The 16,811-nt window shown below is 42.9% G+C and overlaps 1 protein-coding gene across 12 annotated transcripts in view; it reads right to left on the bottom strand.

Annotated features, from left to right (window-relative positions):
• The window catches only part of KPNA1 (karyopherin subunit alpha 1), a 484,825-nt gene extending 470,080 nt beyond the window's left edge, over positions 1 to 14,745 (bottom strand). For 8 of the 12 annotated variants that reach the window (XR_012656904.1, XR_012656906.1, XM_075071590.1 and 5 more), the window contains exons 1-3: positions 14,593 to 14,745; positions 2,279 to 2,423; positions 324 to 431 (exon numbers count right to left, since the gene is read on the bottom strand). Coding sequence is in view for 9 of the 12 variants with exons in the window: in XM_075071590.1 (XP_074927691.1) it covers positions 324 to 431; positions 2,279 to 2,423; positions 14,593 to 14,726 (387 nt within the window). In the remaining 3 variants the exon portion in view is untranslated. Of the gene's footprint in view, positions 1 to 323; positions 432 to 2,278; positions 2,424 to 7,700; positions 7,803 to 10,519; positions 10,630 to 14,592 lie in introns of those variants that run through there. The other 4 variants (XR_012656905.1, XM_032765368.2, XM_075071600.1 and 1 more) reach the window with 3 other exon arrangements.
• Positions 14,746 to 16,811: the final 2,066 nt, after the last annotated feature.

Genomic DNA, 16,811 nt, shown 5'->3' with positions numbered 1-16,811 from the left:
CTGCCCCTGGAAATTTCCACTACATGCATCTGACGAAGTGGGTATTTACCCACGAAAGCTCATGCTCCAAAACGTCTGTTAGTCTATAAGGTGCCACAGGATTCTTTGCTGCTCTTCCCACCACGTTTCTCTGGTGCAATATGATCCATTGCTATGCATGTTATATCTGTCCATTTTAAAATATAAGCTCTTTGGAACTAGTCCATACCACTGTAAAGTGTCAATCCTGCCTATGGCACTATCTACCTACCTACCAACCATTTTATTTACAGAGAGAGAGAGAATACGCATGCAGAAATTCTGAAAGCATCAGGCTCACTTACAGAAGTCATCTCCATGTTGTTCAGTTGAGCTTCATGAAAACCTCCATCTGACATCACTTCCTCCTCTGCTTCTTCCTCAGCTGTAGCAACATTTCTGCGCTTAAATAACTAAAAAGGAAAAGATTCGAAGTTAGTATCAGCAGTACAGAAACCAAGGCTAGCTTACGTTCAGAATAGCATATTAGGCAGCAATAGCACTGACACCCCTGATCACCTAATCACTGTGCAGAAACAAGTTGTGACAGGTGCATATGGAATATTCCAAGACTATTATATTGAGATGTGACAGATGCTATGGAACCCTAGAATATCCAAAGACATCATGTTAAATTTTTTAATGATATATGTACTTTTATGGGCTTGCCACCAGTTGTATTACCGGTTCAAAGGGTGAGCTCAAGGATGCTTTCTACAAGAACTAAAAGCACTAAGGGGTAATTAATGCAAAACCTTAATGCTGAATCGATACCGGTAACAAGAATTATGAAGCTTCACCAGCGCCCCGGTGGAAAGGACACACAGATTAACATGGCCTGGTCTTAACAGACAACGGACTTGAACCTTCATAAAATATCAGCCCTGACCAGAGAACTTGTTCGCTCACACTTGATCCAAGAACTAACATGAGACTGTGACCAAGAAAGGCAGGCCCTATGGAAAAGACCTGGAGCACTTTAAATCCCCAGAATCTCCATGTGGAAGATGGATTGTCATCTAGTAAACAAGGCATGCATATAATCTGTTTTTAAGATGTTTTCTCTAAAATGCTTTTGCTCTGAATAAACACTACTTTGATTTATGATAGCTGGTTGATCAGTGCCCCTGGGAGAACACAACTGCAAATGCTGAACTGAAGTCAGATCTGCTGAGGTGATCACAGTTAATTGAGTTTGCAGCCTAACCTCCAGTCTGGAAGGAGAGGATCACGGAATTCTGGCCCAAGAAAGGTGAAAACTACAGACCCAAGAAGGATGCCCTCATGGAGAGCATAAGGGGGACAGACGTGCAATTAACTGAGGAACTGAGACAAATATATTTGCTAAAAGTTGTGGTTCCAAAAGAACATTGGAATCAAGTAAGTCAATGGACTTCTGAGTGATTATAGGAAATAGTCAAACTCAATTTAAAACCAAAGATTAGCAGTGGATTAAAAAGGATTCAACATAATCTAGTAAGAAAAGTCTAAACACATTTTCATTTAAATTTAAAAAAAGAAAAAGAAAAAAAAAAAAAAAACTCTTCCCCTGAAGGTGCTGGGGAAACAAACCCAACAGCATGACTAACAGAAAAGAACAAACTGTTCTCATCAGAAACTGACCAGAAACAAAGTCAAATGCAAAAGAAAATAAGCACATTATGATGAGCAGATTATATTCTAAACTTTTATTCATCTGACTAATCTAAGGCCTTGTCTATGTTACAAATTTATGTTGACTCAAGTTATGGCAGCATACAACCCGACAGTTAGTACATCACTTGTGCACATGCATACTTGGTGCCTTGTGTCAGCGGTGCTCGTACTCACCATGAGCACTTTTCCTGATGCAATGTGGTGCAGCATGGGTGGGTATGCCAGCATGCAATTTGCCAGCATCTAGAGCACTGTCTTTTGGGAAGTTCTGGCAATGCATGATGGGGCTGAAATGAGTTGTGCAGGGGTGACCAGCAGTATATGGTCAGCTTCTCAGTTTGCAACTGTCTCCAACCCATAATGTCATCTGTATCCCATAATTTTTGCAGCTTTTTTTTTAAATCCCACAATCCTGCAGTAGATCAAGGGGCAACTAGGCACCAGGACAATTGGTTTCCTCTCAAAGAAGCCTGTTCTGTAATCACCGGTATGCTAGCACGCATGAATTTATCAGGTCAGGAATAACCAGGGGGGCAGACATATTCAAGAAAAGCCTTCTTTTGAGGACTGGCTATAGTTTTACAAGAGAAGAGTTCTGCAATACCTGTTCCTCCCTTTTCTGCTTCCGTAGCTGAAGGCCCTCTTCCTCTCGCCTACGACGCATTTCATCAGGATTCAGAGACTTGTTCTTGTAGCTCTTCAATCGGAAGTTCTCTTTTCCTGAGGTTGTCATGATTTCTAGAATACTGCAATTAAAAAGAGGTGAGTCATATCAAGAGATCTATTTTCAGGAACACACTGCTTCCAGTTCTTCCTTTATTACTGCTGTGGCTAGCTATACCTCCAGGCATTGTCCCCACCCTGACTAGTGCTTCTGGGAGAAGAAGAGACTATTAAATGAAGGCAGAAATAGTTCACAGGACTTGCATACACTTCATATGACACTCTCAGACTCACAACAGCATGAAAGTACTAATACAGGGGATGCCTGAGATGCTTCAGGCTAAAAGTAAAATACAGGACTTTCTTCCTTTTGGGGGCAGGTTAAAGTGGATACTTAAGACTAGTTTATTTGGGTTTTTAGTAGCTGCTTACTTAAAAACAGTCCTAATACTTTAGAACTCTGTTACACAGCGTTAATGGATTAAAAAGATAGTTTATTTGAAATTCTCTCTCAGTTAAAAAAAAAAAACAGTTTGTCTTTCCTCCTTTATGAAAACCAAAGGACTTGCCCTAGCTAACCACACAAAACTTAACGTTAATTTCTGTGTCATATCTGTCTCTCTACACAATCTCCCCAGTCACAGCACAAATGCCTTCTCTTTTGTAGATCTTGCTCTCTCAGGCAGCTTTCCCATTTCTCTCCATTTCATCAATTCTCCAACTTTTCAAATTTCATCTGAACTTCACCTCTTTTCCCTTCTCTCAGTCTGCTATTACACTCTAAAGTTTTGGGGATACAGTTTGTAGGAGAGAAGCTAGGAAGAAATAAAGCTGTATTTTCACTAAAACACCAGTGAGTATTTTTGAAGTTTACAGTTTATGATATCAAAGCCCATATACATCTTCTCTTCTTGGGTAACTGAGAAGACCAATAGTAAAGGTATCAGTCTGGCAGTGGTCATTGTTTATTGGAGTTTCATATATATTTGCTGAACTGTGGGGTTACTGAGCCTGACGCAATATCCTGAAGTCAGTGGAGAGGCTCTATTTAAAAAAATTGTGCTGTGAATCAGATCTTATATCTGTTCTCTCTTCTAACATCTCACTTAAAATTTTGATATGGTAAACATAAAATTCTCATTTTCTGAATGTTTCTATGCCTCTCATACAGATGCAAAATTTCCAGCATGCCCAGATTTCAACAGCATTATACTGCACAATTCAGGTGGCTTTACTGCTGAATTTAGTTCTTATGTTACACACTACACTGGCTCTTACTATAGGGAGCTTATAACACTTCTCTGAAGCCCCAGTTATTGTCCAGTGGCCTGATCTGTTCTGGCAAATATGTTCCCAAAAAGTTTCACAAGCACAGATATTGCAGGCTGTGGAGTGATCTTATGCTGACTGAACTGAAATGGAGAAATAAGAGTATAATGTTATCTGTAGGTTCTGAATAGCTCCCATCCCTGTGCAAGACAAGTTCATTTTCCACTTCAGCACATAACAAATATTATCCAGCCAGTAGTAAGTCTACTCTCACCTTTGGTTGTTTCAGCTAACAATAAGTATGTTAACATAACTTGATTAAAAATAGATTAAGGCAGCTCTCAGTAACTTAAGGGGCTCCAGTGAAAAACACCTGGTAATATTTTTGGTAATGATGCTAAACAAATTCCGGGGACCAGAAGTGGCTTCTGTTAAGGACAAGGTCATGGGTCGCTATGCCTAATGGTCAAGGCAGGAGGCTGTTCTACTGGCTAGCAGGGGTGACTAGGCTTAGTGGCCACAGTCCGAATCAGAAGCCCAGTTATGAAGTCCAGAACTGGAGCCAAGAGCCAGGAATCAGAAATGAAAGGTCAGAGTTAACAGTATCAGTCAGAGCAGGGGCAGGAAACTAGGAACCGGGGGGAGGAAACCACTGGTGGGAGCCTGGAACAAGTAGCTGAAGGCAGGAGCAAGGAAGGAGCTGAGAGCACATGCAGGACCAGAAATACAGCTGCAGGCATGGAATGCTATTCAGTGACTAGAGACCCCAGGCTGATGGAGTCTTCACCAATCAGGGGACAAGGTGCATTAGCTGAATCAGCTGAGGACAATGAGCTGCATCTGGGTTCAGCTGTGGGTCCTGGACAGCTTACATGTTGGAGCCATTTCAGGCCCATTGTATGCATTATTCTGCATGAATTCCAGGCTGACAGAGTGCAATTAAGGTACAAATATTCACTAAGAAATGTCACCCAGAGCTGCTGTATTCAAGATTAGTCAGTCATAAATTGGACTAAATTTAGCGCAAGACCTGAATTTACAACCATTAATGACTAGACTCCCACCTCACTCTGCTCACATTCCCCAGGGAATTTTTTAAAATATAAGTTCCACAAACAGATCATCCAGAAACTTCAACATTGTTTCCATACAAAATGTTGAAGTCTTAAAAATATGAATAAAACTTTCAAATGTTTATTTATTTATTTTTTTTAATTACATGATTTCTTGTGATACCCTTGGAAACATTTCTTTCCTTCACCAATTTTGTAAATAAATTCTCCACGTGCATTAAAATAAATCTTTGAAGTTTCCATGCTGGCAAATTCTGACACAGAGTACTTGTCTTTGTAGCACAATGAATTGCGTACTGGAATTCTAGAGAAATAGGGGCAATTCAACAGTTGTGGATTTGAGCTCCCCCAAAGTCAAGTTTTGGCACAGAAAAGAGCCATAAGAATGATTAAAGGATTAGAAAGCATACCATATAGTAACAAACTCAAGGAGCTCAGTCTATTTAGCTCAGTGGCTTTCAACCTGTGGTCAGCAGACCTCTGGGGGTCTGTAGACTATGGGTATGTTTACACTACCAGCCAGACTGATGGGTGGCAATCGATCCCCGAGCGCTCTCCCATCGATTTCTGTACTTCACCCCTGCGAGAAGCGCAGGCAAAGTCGACGGGGGAGTGGCAGCAGTCAACTCACCGCAGTGAAGACACCATGGTGAGCAGGTCTAAGTATGTCGACTTCAGCTCGTTATTCATGGAGCTGAAGTTGCTTAACTTACATCGATTCTTGCCCCCCAGGATAGACCAGACCTATGTCTAAGGGGTCTGTGAAAGGTTGTCGTTACCATAGAACAGTGGTTTTCAACCTGAGGTCCGCAGACTAGCTAAGATTTCCAAAAGGGTCTGCACCTCCAGCTAAAATTTTTTAGGGGGGTTCAAAAATTTAAAAAAGGAGAAAACCACTGATTTAACTTAACCCTTCTGGCCTTGGAATTTATGAATCTGGGAAGCTCCCAATCTCTTGAATTAGAAAGATCTTATGCATTGACAAGAAGCTGTTTCAGAAGTGATTCATTGTGTATCGACACCCAGCTAGAGCCTGCTTACTCCATTAGCTATAGCCAGGGTCTCAGCTTCATGATGAGCTTTTCTGAATGGGAAAAAAAAAATCGGAAAGTATATTCACTGATGTAGCAATAAGCCACTAAAAGGAGTAGCATTGACCTTTGACTGAAACACCTAACAAGTGTTTCGTAATAGGAATTCCAATACCAGGAGTCCACCTAGTCAATATCTTGTCTCTGGTACTGGTCAGTACCAGGTGTTTCAGAGAAAACGGAAAGACAATTATAAAATGACCTGCTCATAGGAGAACTCTTAGCAGTTAGAAGTCAGCAAAGTCTCCTTACATTCAGGGCATACTTAAAAACATAGATAAATATAAACAAACAATCTGTATAAACCTCTCTATAAAATGTTAAGGCTAAGACTTTATCACAGTTACTTTCAGGTAAAAGTCACGGACATAAACAAAAATTCACAGAAGCCATAACCTGTTTGACTTTTACTAAGAATAATGGGGGGGAGGGGTTGATGAGGGATGACTGAAGCCTTAGCCGGGAGAAGAAAGCTGAGGGGGACGAGGGGGGAACAGGGAGAAGGGGGTCAGCACTCCCACCATGCCTCAAGTCCCCCATCATCACCACAAGACAGCTCCAGGGTCCCTGACGACTGACAGCTCCAGCCCGATCACCCCAGGGCTGAAGCAGGAAATGTCATAGAGGTCTCTCAAAGTCACAGAAACCGTGAATTCCATGTCAATCTTATTCTGAATAAATGTCTAATCCTATTATTTGAATCTTACAAGGTGCTTGGTCTCCCTCTCTTGTGACTCCAAGTTCTATAAGTATATTATTAATTGTGTGAAGAAGTATTTCCCTCTATCTCAATTTTAAATGTGTTGCTTTTCAATTTCATTGAATTCCACCTTTTTCTTGTATTTTGACAAAGGGTAACTATGGCCACCCAATTTTATATTCCTTTATCATATTCCTTTTAACTAGTCTTACTTTTAAGCAGTCTCAATCTCGTCAGTCACTACTCATCTGTCTCTGGACCCACTTCTATTTCTATTATATCTTTTACAGCTGGGGCAACTAGAACTGCACACAATATCCTAGTTGAGGGATTAGCTATTTACATTAAATAGAAAAAGCTTCATTAATGCAGAGTTATGGTGGCCCAGTGATAGTGCATGTCCTTGCAGAACAAGTTCAGCATAACAGACTTCTGAAAACCAAGAAATACAGCGTTAAAGTAAACACCCACAAAATCTTAACTTACTCACCCTGGAGCTGGCAATACCCACTCGGAGTTATTTGCATGCATTCCAGCTACATTCATTGTGTTATGTGTAGCTGAATTGAACGATGGAGAAGTAAGTTGAAGCAGCTTGGAAGAGCTGTGATTGTGTTATGAGGAAATCTGGATCCAAGGCTCTCCCTCCCCTCCAGCCTGTTATCAAAAGAAAGAAGTGCTTGTATACCTCGAGGTTCCAGTCTGGATCATTTCAATACAGAATTGTGAAGGATGTGTCAGTAGCAGGGCACTGGAGTCATCTTGAAATGGATATTGTCAGTAGAGAGGTATGATATGAGAGAAGTCTGTGGATTTAATGACGAGCAGGGGGACAGCAAAGGGCTAAGTGGTAACCTGGGTGCAAATACGAAGAAGTCATAAAAGGGTATGAAGTGGTTATTAAATTTTATAAGTGTGGTATTCTGTCAGGGAAGTAGGCTTAGTGTTTGAGCACAGGTCTAATGCAGGTGGCACCTGTCCATTTCAGTGAAAAGGCAGAATGCTAGACTGTGTGATATGGGCATTGTGGGGCATCACTCAAAGAGGGAAGAGTTAAGACTGTATGGGTGTTTACATTCACTCTATTTCCTGGTTTTCAGAAGTCTGAGTTTTGCTGAACTCGACATTCTGAAAGGGCATGAGCTATCACCAGGCATCCTTATCTCTGTGTTAACTAAGCTTTTTGCCAAGGACTACATTAACACAAACTAGGAACCTTTTTGTTCATACCTGCAGCTTCCACACAGGGAAGTTACAGTGCTGGAGTTCGGCGTGCACCGGCTTTCACACCCCAAATAGTCTGAACGGTGGGCCAGTGTAGACAATCCCTTAGTTATCTAACAAAAAACACAGAGTTCAATCAACAAGACCACCCAGAGTTCATAGATTCCAAAGTCAGAAGGGACCATTGTGATCATCTAGTGTCTAGTCTTACCTCTTGTATAACAAAAGGAATAGGACTTCCTAAATATCATTCACAGAACACAGCTTTTAGAAAAATACTCAATCTTGATTTTAAAATTGTCACTGATAGAGAATCTACCACAACCTTTGGAAAGTTGTTCCAATGGCTAATTACCTTTATTGTTAACGTATGCTTTATTCCCTGTCTGAATTGGTCTAACTTCAACTTTCAACCATTTGATCCTGTTACAGCTTTCTCTGCTAGACTGAACAGCCCATCATTAAATATTTGTTACTCATGCAGGTGCTTATGGAAACTAATCAAGTCACCCTTTATCCCTCTCTTTGTTAAGCTAAATAGATTGAGCTCCTTGAGTCTATCACTATAAGACAGTTTTCTAATCCTTTAATCATTCTCATGGCACTTCTTTGAACCCTCTCCAATTTATCAACATCCTTCTTGAAATGCTGACAACAGAACTGGACACAGTATTCCAGCACTGTAAGACAAGGTCTAATAAAGAATTTCACCCTGTTGGCTGCGACACTTCCTTAGTTAGGAAATTGTCATCCATAATGTTTAGAACAGGGGTAGGCAACCTGTGGCACGCGAGCTGATTTTCAGCGGCACTCACACTGCCCAGGTCCTGGCCACCAGTCCAGGGGACTCTGCATTTTAATTTAATTTTAAATGAAGCTTCTTAAACATTTTTAAAATCTTATTTACTTTACATACAACAATAGTTTAGTTATATAATATAGACTTACAGAAAGAGACCTTCTAAAAACATTAAAATGTATTACTGGCACGCCAAACCTTAAATTAGAGTGAATAAATGAAGACTCGACAATCCACTTCTGAAAGGGTGCTGACCCCTGATTTAGAAACTCCAAGGATATGCCAGTACTGGCAGCATGAAACTCCACCATATGTCACTCAAATTCAAGACTTCCATAATCAGTTTTTATTTCCTGCACATTATAGATAAGTGCATAAGGAGGCGCTTATCCTGGTTCCCTATTGTGATTTGGTGGTCTGTAGCAGACACCACTTAATATGCATGGTTGAGCATGAATACATCTACAAAGAGAGCAGTAACAACAAAATAGTAATGGAAGACATATAGATAGTGGAAAGAAAAGGTACTTCATATTAAACAGAATTGGTAATAGAAATAATTTGCTAGAATAAGAAAAAGATACTAGGTCTAAATAAATGGAAAACAGATGCTCCTCTTAATCCCCAGAGATGGATATTGCTTTCTATTAGGAAATGGAGCTATTACTGAATCTTTATGAAAAGATATGCCAAGAATGAAGATATCCACCTCTGGGAAGATACTCAACTTGAGGCTTCTTCTATGGTATTATGGGTCCTGCTACTGCAGCTTCCCAATGTCTAATTTCCAAAGGTGCTTCCCACGATTAACAACAATGACCAAGCAAGAGAAGTGCTGCTCATTATGAAAGTTGCCAGGAAACTGAAGTTTTAGAAAAGAAAGGGAGACTACTGACCCCAATCCTCCTGTACCAGCTGTGAAACCTGCAGAATCCTGACCCAAATATTTCCATTCTATGGCATACACGTATCTTTTCATCTCAGAGTTCCTGAATTCATTCAATGCTTAAAATTCTCCATGCAACCTTGTGTTTCTCTGTGGTGAGCTCTGAAATTCACACTCAAACTTAACTTTGAAATGTGAATTATGAATGTGGTGGACTCCTTTGCTAGATGTGTAATCCTTCAAACCACCCTAGCATGAGACAGTTTTGGTGGCTATTTTTTCTTATCAATCTAGAAAGTAGAGCTTGAACATGTCACCAGACACATGGACCAAAACATTTTATTTTTTTTTTACATATTCCATTTCAAAAGAAGTTGAAAATTTTAATCTGAAAAAGCATTTAGTCAATTTCCTTCACCAAAATAATTCAGCTTTTCAACGTTAAAGTAAACAATTTTGAAGTGAAAAACTGGAGTTTTGGAATTAAATGGCAGCAAGGAACTGAAACTCATCCTTCAGTATCCAACCCTATGGTAAAAAAAAAATCTAATGGCCTGTAACTGAAAAGTAGCCAGAGCAACCCTCTTCAAATTTAGCAAAGTCTTCTCAAACTTAAATATAAATCTGGCACTGTTGTATCCTTAACGGTTTCCCAAGCCAAAGTTATGTGGCAGCTAAACACAAAGTTTACCATGGAATATGGCTGCTCCCCCATTTATTATGGCACCACACACACACATCCCACCTGACAGAACCATCACTAGCGCGGCTGCACCTGAAAGGGGCACAGGCTAAGCACGGGCAGCCTACCCAGTCTTTGGCGGCTGGTTCCCACGGGACATCACAGCAGGAGCCGGTTACAACACGAGGTGGAGTCATTCCCCTCATCACCCCCCGCCCCGCCCCGCCCATAGCGCGCTGGGGGCGACGCAGTTCCCATCCTCTGCAGGGTTTGGGGTTTGGTTCAGGCTCCCAGCCCCCCAGTACAGGCCCCGCTCCCCGGCTCTTCCCTGCCTCACCCAACGGCTGCCCCGCCCCGGGATCCCCTCGCGCGTCCGCCGCTCCCCCGTTCCAGCCCCGCCAGCGGGTGGCAGGCGCGGTGCCCGGCCCTCTCCGAGCCAACGGCCTCCCCACACTCACCTTCTGCCCGGCCCAGCCCGCGGTCTCCGCTCTCGGGCCCGAGGCGCGCGGGCGCCCCTCCGTCCCTCCCGCCTGCCCCTAGCTAGCCGCAGCGGCGTTCACTGCGCTTGCGCGCGGCTGTCCGCTCTTTCCTATACGTAGTTTCCGGCCCCGCCGCAAGGCCCCCTGGGAGATAGAGTCCTTCTGTGTGAGGAGTCCCCAAGCCGCCCGGTGCGGAGCTCGAGTACCCACCAACCCCGCCCCGCGAGAGCCGCATGAGGCGGTCCCACGGAATGTCCGGGCCGAGAGGACTAGCTTCCCAGAATGCAGCGCGGCGCTGCTGTGCGGCCGCGCGCCAGCGGCAGGAAGCATCGCTGGGGGTCGGACTAGTGGCGCGTGAGCGCAGCGCGCCGGGATTCGGCCGCGTCGTTGTCCCGAGTCTGATCTTTCGATGGTGGCGGGGGCTGCCGCCTGGTTCTACCCCTACCCCGCCCGCGGGGTGCGTCAGGGTCAGCAAAGGTCACAGAGCTATTTTCAAGCGCCCCCCCCCCCCCACCCAGATAAGTTACCCCAAGGATATGATCAGGGGTGAGGGCACATGACATATGAGGAGAGGCTGAGGTACCTGGGGTTATTTAGTTTGCAGGAGAGACGAGTGAGGGGGGATTTGATAGCAGCCTTCAACTACCTGAAGAGAAGTTCGAAAGAGGAGGGCGCTTAGGGTGTTGTCAGTGGTGGTAGATGACAGAACAAGGAGCAATGGTCTCACGTTGCAATGGGGGAGGTCTCAATTGGATATTCGGAAACACTTTTTCACTAAGAAGGTGGTGAAGCACTGAAATGAGTTTCTTAGGGAGGTGGTGGAATCTCCATCCTCAGAGGTTTTTAAAGCCTGGCTTGACAAAACCCTGGCTGAGATGATTTAGTTGGGGTTGGTCCTGCTTTGCGCTCAGGCAAATGCGTAAGATTTTGAAAAATTGTCCTAATCTGAACTGAGGCGAAAGTTAAAATCTCAAAAAAATCCACAAACTACCACTCCAAAAACTTTGATTCAAGTTGATTGAAATATTTTGTTTAGATTTTGACTTTATCATTTTAAATTTTTTACGATAATTAGCTTAAATTTCTAAACAAAAAGTTATTTCAAACCAAAAATGAGTGATCTGAGACTAGTGGGCTGCAAGCTCTGCAGGAAACACAGCGGCCTCTGGTGGCTATGTACTACAATTGCAGTGAATTTCTGCAGTTCTGATGATCAGCTGACGTTAAGGTCTGCAGAAATGCATGAGGGGTAGCTTGCCTGCACGAGTATAGCAAACCCTAGCGTTCAAAAATCATGATATTGCCTTAAAATTAGATTTAATAAATGAAATGTTCACATTTCTTTAGTTGCCTTCTAACGTTGGCATGCGTTGGAGTCACATGTTCAACCTTTTCTCTACAGTCATAAGCGGCTAGAAACTTTTTTAAAAAAATAAGTACAGCTGAGAATCTCAGGGAATAACTCATGTCCTATGGTGTTCAGTTATTATCACACAGCACTAAAGGTGCTTGCAAAAACATTTCTTTATTCTGAGTCAGATTCCAGCTGGCTGTGTATAGCAACAAGAGCTTCACAGCAGCTTGCCCAGACTCCTGCTCTGGAAAGCTCAGCCCTTAAAGCCAGTCTTCCCTCCAACACAAAATTTAATAAAAGATAATTAATTAATATAACACAAATACTTATTACCAACTTACTAGCTAAGCTTATTAAAAATATTCAATTTGTTTTTGAGGTGCCTTGCACTGTCATTTGGATCTGTGGGGGTCATCAGGAGCATCAGCACTACTGCTGTTCAGGAGGTGGCAAATCTGCTTATTCTATGTCCTAGGACTCAGTTATCTCAATGTGATGCAATTGTTGCTTGTCTGAGACTGTCTCCAGCAAAACAGCTGACTCAGTGCCCCATAGCTCCCTCCATTCTGAGATTTGTCACCTGTTCCTCCTTTGCATATGTCAATCTGGGAATGATAACCTCTAATGACCACAGGGCTATCTTTTCTAATACCTGCTGTTTGTTCCCCATCATAGATACACATAGCATTATTTTCATGAAGTAGTGGCAGTTTGCAGGATACCAAATCATATTATTATTTCATTTTATTGTCTTGTCTGTCCCTTTATACATCTGCAAGTCCCCAGTGACTGTGACATCAGTTTCTAACAGTGTTGATTTTCTTCAACAGGCTACTGAAAATAAGAATATGTCAGCAGATGATGTATTGGTAACCCAGTGATGTATTGGTAACCCATTCTGTAATTCTGCTGTGCTAAATACAGATCAGAGTCTAACTCTGCAGCCTATTTTAGTAGATACTTCATTATTTGCACAGCTTTCCATCAGCTGCTTAGATTGGGGATAATGAAGACTAACAATTACATGCCTAAACCTGTACTTCATTGCAAAATGCTTTAATTCATGCCCACTAAATTGTGGCTTATTGTCACACATTGCTATGTCAGGTATGCTATGTGTAGCAAAAATAGATTAGGTGTAGTATCTTCTGATACAGCTATTTTAGGGAAGTGAGAATAATAGTTTAGGACAAATACATAATCAGTCAACGTAAACCAGTCTATGCCTACTTTGCTACAGGGACTAGTTTTTTCTCTGCCACCAACATGGACTGTTTTGCTTAAATTGGCCTGTATGTTTGGCATATGCAACAAGCCTTAACAGCATCCTGAATGTCACTGTTCATTTGAGGCCAGCGTAATATGTCTCAGGCCCATCTGAGATTTTTCATTCTCCAAATAAACTTTGTTCGTTGTTACCATAATTTTCTGTAACTTTGGATTTTTCTGCAACTGCATTTTTACTTTATATTTTAGTTATAATGCCTAAATACCTTTGTGAATATGGCCCACAATGCCTCTGGTCAGCTACAAAGAAGAAATAAAGCAGTAAAAATACTTTTACTTCTGGCACTATGTTCTGCAAACAAGAAATGATTTGCCATGCACAACGATAAGAAATGTTATCGGTTCTACCAAACCCAGGAACAATACTGAATCTTCATGAGTGTCATCTGCTGGTTCCATATCTGTCAACTAACTACTTACAACATTATAGTGGAGTGGTAACACCAAAGCCATAGTTAAGAAATTGTGTATAACAGAGGGTAAGAATGGAAATATCTGCTCAATCTTTTACTTCAGAGAAAAATAAAAAAAGTAGTGTATGAGTGCTTCTGCTGTTTTGCAATAGGTTTTTCCAAATAAATCTGTGTCACAAAATTAAATAGCAAAAAAACCTTCATTAACACAGAGTTAAGAGTGCCTGATGATAGCTTGTACCCTTTCAGAATGTTGCGTTCAACAAAATTTAAACTCCTGAAAACTAGAAAAGGCACAGTTAAGGTAAGGCCCATGCAATCTTAACTCTACCCCTCTTTGAGCGGTGCCCCATGATACCCATAATGCACATACTCATACTCTGCCTTTTCACTGTAATGGACAGGCGGTACCTGTTCTTCCACTATGCTCAAACACTGAGGCTTGGTCTACACATAAGAGTTAGGCTGGCATAGCTGTGTCAGTCAGGTGTTGTAAAAGTCCGCTGTTGGGTGTTTGCCCCTCTCTGGGGCAACTGAGTGCCAGGCCGCCTCACTACATGAGCCCGGTGCATTGGTGAATTAGCCTGGTGGGTCAGGAAACAGCCAGGAGCTCAGGCCCTCAGACAGGGGCTGAGCCAATAGTCTTGTCTTGGAGGCCCAGGCCCTAGGGCAGGGCGGGGCAACAAACAATAGTTCAGGGCTCAGACTCTCAGGCAGGGGCTGAGCAAACAGTTCAGTAAATTAAGAAGCTCAGGATCCTGGGCCTGAGCACTGGGGCAAGGGGGAGACTGCCACCCATGAGTGGGGTGGCAGGGGGGACACAGACCCACCCACTCCTCTGCATCCCAGCCCAGGGCCCTAACAGCAGCAGGCAGCCTGCTGCTGTGTCAATGGGGACCCTGGCCACAACACACTGACATTGGCTCTGAGTGTGCTGCAGCCAGATTAGGGTCATCTGCCCCCAGGCTACTTCCAACCTCCCCCTCTAACAGTATCTGTGTCTCAGCAGCAACTTCCACAGCATCCCACACCATGGGCTCCTCAGGATACTGAGCAAGGGGTAAACTGGGCAGCTCCTCAGGGTCCCTTTGTACCAGTCAGCATAGGGGCTCTTCCAGCATCTGGTCAGCATCCAGTCTCCACAGGTATGGCCAGTCCTCAGGTCAGTCACAGGTGGCAGGAGTCTCCCAGCAGGAAGCTAGAGCATCAGCATCAAATCTTTCTGGCAGCCAGGCAGCTTCTGAGCCCTAGGGGTGGGCTTTTATACGTCCAGCCCTGCGCCGTGATCTCTGAGGGGCGGGTGCAGGCTCCAGTGACTCCGCCCACTTTGGCATCCGTAAGGGCTCGTCCCTCTCTGGGGCGGCTGGGAGCCAGGCTGCCTCACTACAGGTGTCTTGTTTTTTTCACTAACCATACCCCATGCAGCAATCCAAATTTCAAGGCAATTTGAAAAATAGTATGGATTTTAGAGCACTTAGAAGAGTTGTCCTTTAAACAGAAAGTGCTTCTCAACCTTAATTATGTCCCCTATACAACATTTTTTTCAAAGACTGTATGCTACTTGCCCCTTAAAAAAAAGAACTTGTAAAACTGTATATAATAGCGTCATCTGGTGGCTCCTGGCATAACAGTACTGGAAACCAATTTACAATCTTAACTCTCCTAGCCACTGGTAGACTTGCCAAATGTCACTCATTTCATGTTACATTCATGCATGCAGGCCATCTCGTATGCATTCCAGCAGACCACACTGAATATGTTCAACTAGACTGCAGAAACAGCTTGCAGGTACAGTTCATGGCCACCAGAAGCCACCATGGTACCTGCTGAGTAGACGGACAAGTGGTCTCTGTTTCATTGCTTTACCTGCTGGAAAAGCAAGCAGTGGAAGCATTAGACAGAAGGGGAAGAGTGGGGGGCTTAGTACTGGCCCAATGCTTTCTACCTAACTCCTAATTGCCCATCACTCCACTCAACTACCTCCATCTTTTCCCAAAACACCCCCTCAATCTCCCACAAAGTCATCCTCATCTTCCTCTTGGACACTCCCACAAAATCAACTTCCGTTGCCTTTTGTCCAACTTCCCCCAGCCACCTCCACTCATGTAGTCCTTCCAGTAGCTGCCCAGCCACACCTATCTATTATCCAGACCCTTCCACAAACAAAGCTTCCCCTCTTTCACAGCCTAGCACACACTAACTCCTCAGACAATCGTTAGCACCCACCCACCTCCCACAGCTACCAAAGTTTGTGCAGCTCCAGGTCTTACTCTTGTTGCTGCCTAGAACAAGGTGTATGGACCTTAGGCTGAAGTTTGTGGCCATATGCAAATTATTTGCAAACATATGCATTATTTTCTGCACTTATTTACATATTCACAAATAACGACAGATGGAGCTGCACAAAATTAATCAGCTGTGCAATGGTGATTTGTAACATGGTGTGTGTGCAAAAACTGTCATATCATATATACTATATCCATAACAAAACCATACCTGGAAGATCTTACAGTCTAACTGTATGAATAAGTAAAGTATACTATACAGAACAGAGGACACACAAACTCAAGATACAGAATCTGATCCTGCAGTGTTTACTCAGGCAAACTAAGACTGACTTAGTGGGAGTTTTGCCTGAGTGAAACCTATAAGGATCTGACTCACGGACAGTACAGTTAAAATGCCTCATAGTTTTGTGCAGTTTCATGTGACACTTATGAACTTTAGAGAACAGTTGCCCGGTTCTTGTTTCTTTATTCCTTTTGCAGTCGAACACAACAAGAAGTTGTATTGATCATACAAAACCCAGAAATAACACTGCATCTTCATGAGCATCATCTATTGGCACCTATCTATTAACTATTTGTTTTGCTAAGCAGTTTTAATAGTAACACTTGTTTTTTAAAAATAGATATATAAGCCTTCTTTGCCTGGATTTTAACAGAATGTTTCTGGCTCACCACCAACCTGGCATCTCCCTTCTAGGAAAGGGAGGGATCTCTTCAGTGCAGAGATAAGACTAGTCTGCAGTGAATCAGACACAAACACTCACAATTAGGCCTTGTATACACTACTCAGTTTTGTCAACAAAAGTCCGGTTTAGTCAAAAAACATTGGAGGTGTACACACTGCAATGCTCCTTCTGCTGACAAAACTCTCCAGCTTTCCCAGCAAAATAAAACCACCTTGACAAGAGGCATACAGCTTTTTCTGGCAA

This window comes from Chelonoidis abingdonii, chromosome 1 (genome assembly GCF_003597395.2).
Source record: "Chelonoidis abingdonii isolate Lonesome George chromosome 1, CheloAbing_2.0, whole genome shotgun sequence".
NCBI lineage: Eukaryota > Metazoa > Chordata > Testudines > Testudinidae > Chelonoidis > Chelonoidis abingdonii.
Note: the sequence above shows the minus strand (reverse complement) of the source record. Positions and strands in the feature narration are given on the sequence as shown.